This window comes from Berghia stephanieae, chromosome 2, assembly GCF_034508935.2.
Source record: "Berghia stephanieae isolate SIO BIC M18660-M18661 chromosome 2, UCSD_Bste_1.3, whole genome shotgun sequence".
Taxonomy (NCBI): Eukaryota; Metazoa; Mollusca; class Gastropoda; order Nudibranchia; family Aeolidiidae; genus Berghia; species Berghia stephanieae.
Genome location: NC_088361.1, coordinates 125,959,756 through 125,970,118, shown reverse-complemented (window position 1 = coordinate 125,970,118; position 10,363 = coordinate 125,959,756). Strand labels below are relative to the sequence as shown.

The following is a 10,363-nucleotide window of genomic DNA, read 5'->3' as shown; positions in this document are numbered from 1 at the left end:
TCTAAATTATGTTGCATTGGACCTAACAAAAATTATTATTATTATTATTATTATTATTATTATTATTATTATTATTATTATTATTATTATTATTATTATTATTATTATTATTATTATTATTATTATTTAAATTATTGAAATGAATGAAAGAGTTTCCTCTGTTGAAATCTTTAGTATTTTTCTCTAGCCTAGGGATATCGGTGAGTACTGATCAATATGTATCAGCGCCTGTTTGTCAGTACTAAATACGAGGTGCCACCGGCAATTGATCAGTAGGTACCACAGATTACACAGGTAGGTACTGACGAACACAAGTCCTGTTCATCAGTGCTGACAAAGACCTTTTCGAACTTATTAGTCACGACTGGATTATTCCTTTAGTAATAGAATTATATAAAAAATCCCAGGCAAACTTATTCCAAGACTGTTAGTAACACTGAGACAAATTTGATTTAAGTTTAACGCATGGGGCAACGGAATGACTCTCGTTGTTTTATGCCGCCATATGATTCTTGTTATTTTATATTGTCCATTCTATTGATGTTTTAACTTGGGTTTGTTAGTTGTTTTATTTTTTTTGGTTTGTTTTTGTTTTTGTTTTTTTTTTTGTTTTTAGTTGTATTTTGTTGTTTTGTTTTCATTATTTTTGTTTGCTCATTTTCTGGTTTCAGTTCTAAATTCACAATCAAAACCATGACGACCCAAGAAAGAGCAGATTTATTATTTTATGACATGATTGTCAATTATTCTAATACTGGTATTTGCATGTCTCGACGAGTTACCAGAATAATCTATTTGGAATGAATAGAATTATTATAAAAGAATCCGTGAACAGTGAAGATTTTGAATCTCTCAATAAGAGTTAGGGAGGACAATGACAATCGTTCAAGCGTAAGAAAAACAACCGGTTTGAAAGTAATGAAAATTTGTTACTTATTTCCTCTACACAGTGTCATGTCGGAATGATTGAAAATGTTCAAAAATTGATTTTATGCACAAAATCTATAAAACTTGTGTCATACAATAGGTGGATATCCATTTAGCACAGGGACCAACTCCCCCCCCCCCCCCCCGTCTCCTTCCGTTCTAGTACATCCTAAAATATTGACAGAAACTGTTCTCATATGCCAGTTTTAAATCTTTTGCGCCAGAAAAACAATTGACAAATTATGATAGATGTCGAGTGGATTTTAACATAATGAGAGGACAAACACGTTGAGAGCAAACCTTACGAAGGAAAACAAAGGAGATAGAATAAACAAGATTGACCTCCCCCCCCCCCCCCCGCACACATACACTATAATACGAATGGCTACCATAAATATACCTTAAGTCCCAAGCCCAAGACTTCGAGGAATCACGGGGCAAATGTGCTTAGGTCTCATATTCGTCCCTGGCATAGGAAGGCCACCTCCCCCCCCCCCCTTCCCCCCCCCCCTCCCTTTTTTTTTTTTCAAGGCGTCACGCATCAGTGAGAGTGCGCATTGGAGACATGGATGAACAGGGTTTCCAGTTTGGCATTTCGACACCAAATCTGGTCTGGTTTCTCGGGTTTGATAAAATCCACTTTTTAATTGATAAATTTGCACAAATCTCACGTAAACCGACAAAACAGGGTGGGACCAAGACATTTCCCTGTGACTTGTATGGGACAGGAAATGCGGATTTATTTGTCGCAGAACATGTTATTTTTAAAAATGGCATTTTCCCATAGTTTTGACATTTTGTTATGACTTTTTTTGCATTCCTTTTCGCAATCTTGCATCGCCAGTGCAGCCCCCAGTGTCCGTGGTTCAGTCAGTACTGACCAATAGGCGCCAGCGCCCGTGGGTCAGAACTGACCAATATCACTCCTTTTTCTCTTTAAAGTCATGGGGGCCAAATGACCCCCAAATCAGGAAATCGTACTTTCTGTATTTTTCTCTTTGAATATCAAATTCCAGATAAACATGCTCAGTGGGAGCAAACTATGCACGCGACAAGCATGAAATTTTGCATGGTCATGAACCTCATCATTCTAGAAAAAGTTACCAAATTTCAGGTCTCTGCGTAAAAAATTGACTGTTTTATGAATAAAAAAATATCCCTGGGGTCTTTTTGACCCCAAGCATGAAAATAGGGTTAAATTGTTTATCCAAATTTTATGGGAGGCTATAGATACCTATATTTTAGGTTCTAGCTATGCACAGTACGTTCTTTAGCTCGTATTCGGAAGTTCTAGCTCGCGTAATGCACGTCATTCTATTTTGTCTTTTAACGTGGACTAATTTTGAGTAGAACCTTCTTTAAAAAGAGAAAAAAAATAATCGTAATACTTCTATAACTTAGCACATTTTAATTGATTGATCAAGGCTATGGGGAATGAGATTAGCGGAAGAGTAGCGTCCCTTGATTGGAAGTCACGAGCGGACAAGTTATTAGAGAGAGAACGTCATGTTGGTTGTGCGGCATGAGACACTTCACCGAAAGCGAGGACGAGAGAGACGCATGCGCAAAACCATTTTGACGTTCTCTCTGTAAGGTGACGCCCAATTAAGGGACGCTACTCTTCCGCTAATCTCATTCCCAATTGGGATTCATCGTGCTTAACTTATCCCCCCCCCCCCCACATGACGCCTGTTAGGCGATATTACAATTTTTCGGACAAAGACAACTCTGTTAACGGCCAGGTACTCATTTTACACCTGAGTACGGTGAGAGAATATGAGTAAATAGCCTTTTCCAAGGACTCAACTATGCGCCGAGCGCGAGGCTCGAACCCAGAACCTTCCGATCCGAAAGCGAGTGTCATACTACTCGACCACATAGCCGCATCATTACCATTACTACTACAAACACCACCACCACATCATCATCACGACCACTACTACTACAACCACCACCACCACCATATCATTACCATTACCACTACTACTACAACTACAACCACCACCACATAATCATCACTACCACTACTACTACAACTACAATCATCACCACCACCACATCATCATCACTACTACTACTACAACTACAACCACCACCAACACCACATCACCTCACTAACACCAGTACTATTATCACTACCATTAGGTTTTGGAGCTTTACTTCATTTGAAATAAGGAAACTTCGGAATTGTATTTGGCATTGTGTTCATATATCATAATATAATTCTAATCAGTTATCTATTTAGAACTAGATACTATACAATATGTATGCCAAATACCACCCTAATTCCCCTTTCTTGTGTGCGGGAATTCCTCTTTCGGCATTGAAATTGAGTGTGAGAGAGTCATCACTACACACATAAACAACAGAAACAATTTAAAAGCATGACTATGACACGCAACCACTCACACACGAGGCTATACTATTTATCCCTTTCTCTATATAGAACAGGACAAGACAAACAATAGCTTGACTCTCGCTACACTTCGCATTGATGTTTGTCGTCTCACGAGTTCAACTCTAGGTCGACCTGTCAATATTCCTTTTTGCCTCGGACGTAATCATTAATAGAATGTTGTGTGGTTTTGACCGTGAAGAAAACCTTAAGAAGTCACATTTATATCATTTTAGAGACATCGTTTTGAATAATTTTGAGTTAAACGAGCGATCAGGAAGTTATTTTCTTAGATTTCATGAACGGCCGATCAGCGCTTGTTTACTATAGTAACGCGATTCCCAGCCAACGTCTCAATGGCGAATATTTTTCTCATCGAGGCCGCTGGTTGGTTAGCCAATAAGAGCACCGTAGGTTTCCATTGGGTAAATTCCTTGGTACTAGCACTCTTGCAGTATCAGTTGCTGCAGATAGCCAGGCACTTATTCACCCATAAATCGCACAGGTTGATGTGTGCCTCAGTCAATGACACAATGTAAAGGGACAGATTTTGACGATCATATGGCCTGTCACAGACAACACTCAATATTGCTGTTATAAGACCAGACTATGGGCTACTCACACCGCACTTATTATTCATTATGTATATTTTTTTTGTTCAGAGGAACCCGAGAAAGGAGAGAGGAAAGAATTGTTGAAAACGAATCCATATCATCGCCCCCCCCCCCCCCTTCCCCTTCTTGGATGGCCGACAAAAAAAAAAAACAAAACAAAAAGAAACAAAAACACACGCACCGTCCATTGTACCAAGAATACTAAGGTGTAATTCTTCCTTCAAGCGGGAAGGCCGTTGTGAATTAAGAGCATTAACTATTGGCCTATCTTATTGGCTATTTTCTGGCAAAGACTCATAGAACTTTCTTGTCTTGTTACCATTCCACGCAATGTTTCTTCTGAATTTATAAAGATATTGTTATATACTTCGATTATGTATTATTTTGCTAGTATTACCCAGTCGCCTATCTTATTGGCTATTTTCTGGCAAAGACTCATAGAACTTTCTTGTCTTGTTACCATTCCACGCAATGTTTCTTCTGAATTTATAAAGATATTGTTATATACTTCGATTATGTATTATTTTGCTAGTATTACCCAGTCGGATGGAATTTAACCCAGCCCGGGATCTTTTTCTTAGAATTTTTGACAACACGCCGTACAATTATAAATGAACACGTAAATGAAAATCTAATGTTAACAAAGCAAATTTTATAGCATAAAATGAAAGTGATGAGACTAATTATTTCTGGGAAAAATGAAGAATGATTCTATAGCAAACCTAAGACAAAGCCCCGTCGAACTAGCTATGATTATTACTTAGACCTTGCGCAAATTGCAACATTGTAGGTATATCTTTGTTCTTAAGTTATCAATATTTGTACCTCAATAACATAACATGGGGTATTCCATGTTTCGATAAACATAGGATATTTACGATTATTGTTTATACCGGAACTTCCCGGTACCACCCAAAACTACCCCAAAACCACCTATAACCACGGAACAACTACCCAAACCACACAAACCACATAAAATCTCCTCAAAATATTCATAAGAAGGGTTTGTGCTCAATTGAAATTTGACCTGTTGGGGGGGGGGGGCGTGTAGAGGTCAGGCAACGACATATTAGGGTCATTTTTTTTTGTCTATCGAGCTCCCAAAATATCAACGATTTGATAACTTGTACAATTAATAACAGTCAGGCTGAATTTTAAAAAAAAACATATTAATTAGGGTCTCATAGTAATACACACCAAAAATAATGATTAAACCTACTGGGATCAATTAATTATTGCTTTAATTACGGCTATATTATACTCGCATTAAAAAAGTAGATACATTTAAAATTGTCCTCGTATTTTTGTTTTGAAACATATTATAAATATGATTGACTATGAGGTTTTAATTGTTATAAACTTTGTTATCGTCTTCAAGAATTTCTTTTTCTCATTACATATTTACCTAGATTTTGACTACCTCTCTGTAATATTTCTGGCTTTCTTATCTATCTTATCTTACTAAAATTATCCTTTAAATGCCTTATACAATAGTTTATAATTACAGAATCTCATATAGCTTGCATTGTATCATTCACAGACAGTTTTACACAACTTTGAAAGTCAGGAAAAATGTATCCATACGGCAATGTAAAATCGTCTCTCATCCTATGCACGTCTCTATCTTCTCTGCCAATTTCCCCAAACCTAACCAATTATCTCCCATTTCTTGCTTAGTTACACAGTACTACAACGTCGGCTGGATGGGACAATCAACTTTAATCGTCGCTGGATAGAATACCGCCATGGCTTTGGAAATCCTTACGGGGAAATTTGGATGGGAAACGAGTTCATTCATTATATCACCAAACAGGTACGTACATTCGCTCTGTGAACACCATACTATTCTGATGCGAATTGTGATAGAAATGAAGAAAAAAATATATAAATAAAGATAGCTCAATTAAAAATAAATAACATCAAAAATCGCGTGCTAATTTGCAGGTATGATAACTCAAATTTATATGGGCTCATTGTTGTAATGGGAAAACTCTCAAATCGACGCAAAATATCATTCATTACAACAACGTTTAATCGACCCCATAACTGTGTTCGGTTATCAGACCTGCTAATATGTTGACATCGCTAGAAACTATAGAATTGTTCAAATTAACACAGAGGAGAGTATCCGCAATTAGTTGATCAACGAAGTTTTACTCCCTATTATTGTGCTGTCTATTTTTTTCTCCAGAAACGTTACATCCTTCGAGTGGATATGTGGGACTGGGAGGGTGAACTGTTCTTTGCTGAGTACAAGAAATTCTGGGTAAGCTTACATCATTGTTTATATCATTAAAAGACCAGTAAATCCTTTTTATTTCGAGTGGTTCACCCCCCAAAAAGGAGCACTTGGATCTCTATACGAAAACTATCGTGTTAGCTTCAAGAAAAAAGTTAATTGTAAAATGATAAAATAGATTCATAAGTATCTAATGCCATATGGAAAGTTGCACGTTTCTGATACGAGACGTTTTAATTGACAACACTCAGTATCCATTCGAATAATTTGCATGCAAGAATCCCCATGATAGTTGAAATGATTTCATAGCAAGAGGACAACAATTTCAATTCAATTGAAAAAGTTGTTTATCTAAATCGGTGGAATTATTATGCTGCACGAAGTTTGAATTGATAGAATTACTTACAAATCGGTAAAATCAGAAGTCCTCAATGACTCACAAGATTATCAAGATCAAGAGTTTTAGCATTACAGTGTAACGTGGGGGTTTCCCCGAGTTCAAACCCTCCTTCGGGCACCTTCGTTTTATTGTTTTCTAGAGAAAATTGATATCATTCATTTTTCTCACTTGGAAAACTCGGATGATTTAATGTTGTCATCAGTTTGATGACAGTGGAATCCTGATAAAATCAACACCACCGGTGCTTTAAGCAAAGTTGACTTAATCAGTATAATAATAAATTATAATAAATTGAGCTTTTATATATCCACTAAACGTGCTCAAAGCGCTTTACAAGGGGTCCATGGCCAAAAGCATCATTTAACACGAGACATGACGCCTGTAAGGCGATATTATAATTTTTTCGGAAAGAGACAACGCTGCTAACGACCAGGTACTCATTTTACACTTGAGTACGGTGAGAGAATGTGAGTAAAGAGCCTTGTCCAAGGTTTCATCTATGCGCCGAGCGAGGCTCGAACCCAGGACCTTCCCATCCGAAAGCGAGTGTCATACCACAAGACCACATAGCCGCACAGTATCAATGGAACACAATAAAAGATCAAAAATTTGGGACCAGCAAGATGTATATTTACTTTAAGCAGAAGTTGACTTCAAGAGTGTTGACTGTATGCGGATTCCACTGCAGTCCTTCATAAAATGCCAAAGTTGGTATCGCTGCATGAAAAGGTATATTTGTTATTTTCTATTTGTTTAAATTTATTAGTCTGTAAACTTTTTTGAAATCTCAACTTATTTTCTGATTTTCGGATTGACATTTACTTTCGACTACTATAAATACATCCGTTATATAAAAACCAGTTATAGGTATATGACTGTAGTCTTTAAACTTCGGAACATAATAAAGTCCATCTATTCTTAACATCAACAGATAGAAGGTGAGTCTGACCATTACCGTCTAAACGTAGGGGGGTATTCTGGAAATTCTGGTGACTCTCTATCGTACCACAACCGAATGGCCTTCAGCACAGAAGATATGGACAATGACCTACACCGACGTCACTGTGGGGCTGAGAACAAGGTATTATTATTTAACCAGTTAACTACCGTGCTCTGTTAAAACTCATATTCAAAACTTTGTCCAGAAAACTCGTCCTTTAATTGTCGCTCAATTTAAATGACCCTCATCTCGGCCAAAAAAAAAACTACTACCAAACCTTAGACCTCGCGAGGTCCCAGGTTTGTGAGTTTTTGACAGGATCATTTAAATCGATCGATATTTGAAGAACGAATTTTCTGGCCAAAATTTTGAAACTATATTTTTTCCAGATTACGGCAGTTACTGGTTAAACACCACTTAATCCGCGACCAATAGTTCCAAGCAATTTCGCAGCGCCACTATGTTTCACCATTGACCCTAAACGAAGGCGTTTGTTACGCGATATGCCTGTATTGGATTTGATTAAACTGATGCAAGGAATGGTTCTTCTCTCCCCCCCCCCCCACCATTCCTTGCCAAAAAAAAAAATGTATACTTAAAATTATCATTATTTACCAGTTAACTTCCGTACTCGAAGACGCGTATTTAAAAATTGTTCTGAGAACTCGTCCATCAATTATCGATCGATTTAAATGATCTTCATTTTGGCAAAAACTTTCAGACCTTACCTGGGACCTCGCGAGGTTACTTATATCGATCGACATTGAAGGAGGGTCATTTAGCGAGGTCCGTCGCCAAGATGAGGGTCATTTAAATCGATCGACATTTGAACGACGAGTTCTCTTAACAATTTTTAAATAGGGAATGAGATTAGAGGAAGAGTAGCGTCCCTTGATTGGACGTCACCTATAGTCTGTGACGTCACCGGCGGAAAAGTTATTAGAGAGAGAACGTCATGTTGGTTGTGCGCATGCGTCTCTCGTCCTCGCGTGACGTCACAGACTATGGGTGACGTCCAATCAAGGGACGCTACTCTTCCACTAATCTCATTCCCAGTTTTTAACAGCTTGTTTTTCAAGAATACGGCATTTAACTGGTTAATAGTAGTCTTGTGGTATGACACGCGCCTTCGGACCGGTAAGTCCAGAGTTTGAGTCCCGCTCTGAGTGGCGCATAGTTGATTCCTCGGAAAAAAGGCTCTTTACTCACACTTTCCCACCGCACACAGGTGTAAAATAAATGCCTGACCGTTAATAGTGTTGTCTCTTTAGGAAAAAAAAAATCCCAAGCACACTATAATATTATTGCTTCACAACTCACAACGGATGCTTTTAGTGGCTGAAAAGATGACCACGGTTATACTATAATATTATAATTGCAGAACATATTAAATTGTTAACCAGAAGGTGTGATGTTTGATCCCCGACCAAGAAATATTATTTGTAAAAACAATAATTTTGAATTGTTCACACTGCTTACTTTACACTGTATCACACAACATGTTCGAGGCCCGTGTTTTTATCTATTCGCAGGGCGGTTGGTGGTACAACAGTTGTTTCCTGAGCCAGCTGAACGGCATCTACCATACAGGATGGTATACGCAATCACACTCCAACTTTGCCGACGGCACTGTTTGGTATACTCTGAAAAACAGTGAGTTTTACTCCCTGCAGAAAGTGGAAATGTTATTGAAACCCTTAGAAATATGACTTTTTTAAATATATAATAATATATCATAAATTGTCACTAAGTTTGATTGTCACGATAAACAACTTTGGTATTAATTTTTTGTTTGGTAATAGAATGCCTTTAAAAAGTCATTTTGCAGTTTTGTTCTCTGAAATTAGATAGATATTGAATACATCAATTTTCTTATAAAATATGCAAAAGTCATATTTATTTGTTATATCCGAATCCGATATTATTTGTGTAGAAGCCGAAAGCCAATCATTGAGTGATGAATAGAAATTGCGAATGCTTGAAGATTTTGATGAACTCATAGCTGGACAGCAATCAGGAAGAGCGTTTTGTTGTATAGAGGCTTATTTCTTACACAAAAGTGATACAGAGCTCGACTTATAAGAAGTAGTGCAAAAGCCCAGTCGTTGAACATGGGCAGTGTAAGTTCGGAGCCATTCTGTGACTGGAACTGGACAGGAGTGTGGGCCGATGAGGAACTAGCCATGGCACCCAAAAAATATCTTGAGCTTTTATATTATCCACTACATGTGCTCAAAGCGCATTATAAGGGGCCACTTACAAACAGCAACACTTAGCATGTAGAACAAGACATGACGCCTGTTAGGCGATATTGCGATTTTTTTTTTGGGACATAGACAGCTCTGTTTATGACCAGGTACTCAATTTACACCGCAGTTTGGTTAGAGAATGTGAGTAGAGAGTGAGGCTCGAACCCAGGACGTTCCGATCCGAAACGAGTGTCATACCACAAGACCACATAGCCAGTATTGGTGTGTTGAGCTGGGACTTGGCTGGGTCTGGGAACGAAATGATGCGTGTATCCTGTGTTTAATTCAATTCCATTCAATACAGTTCCAAATTTCTTTATTGTTGAAAATATTGTACATATTATTCAGACTATACAGGAAAAATAGCAAATAGCAAGAATAAATAGATAAATATTTAGATCTATATGATTTTTTTCCGACATTTAATTTACTATATACTAGGTGAACATAAGAATACATCAACACAGAAAACATGCTTTCCATAATAATAATAATAATAATAATAATAATAATAATAATAATAATAATAATAATAATAATAATAATAATAATAATAATAATAATAGTAGTAATAATAATAATAATAATAATAATAATAA

At 37.2% G+C, this 10,363-nt stretch overlaps 1 protein-coding gene across 1 annotated transcript in view; it reads left to right on the top strand.

Annotated features, from left to right (window-relative positions):
- LOC144966532 (uncharacterized) overlaps positions 1 to 10,183 on the top strand; it is a 28,773-nt gene extending 18,590 nt beyond the window's left edge. Inside the window, exons 8-11 of the mRNA XM_078903167.1 lie at positions 5,614 to 5,749; positions 6,128 to 6,202; positions 7,507 to 7,656; positions 9,048 to 10,183. Coding sequence (XP_078759293.1) covers positions 5,614 to 5,749; positions 6,128 to 6,202; positions 7,507 to 7,656; positions 9,048 to 9,224 — 538 coding nt within the window. The 3' untranslated portion in view covers positions 9,225 to 10,183. The remainder of the gene's footprint in view (positions 1 to 5,613; positions 5,750 to 6,127; positions 6,203 to 7,506; positions 7,657 to 9,047) is intronic.
- The last annotated feature ends 180 nt before the right edge of the window (positions 10,184 to 10,363 follow it).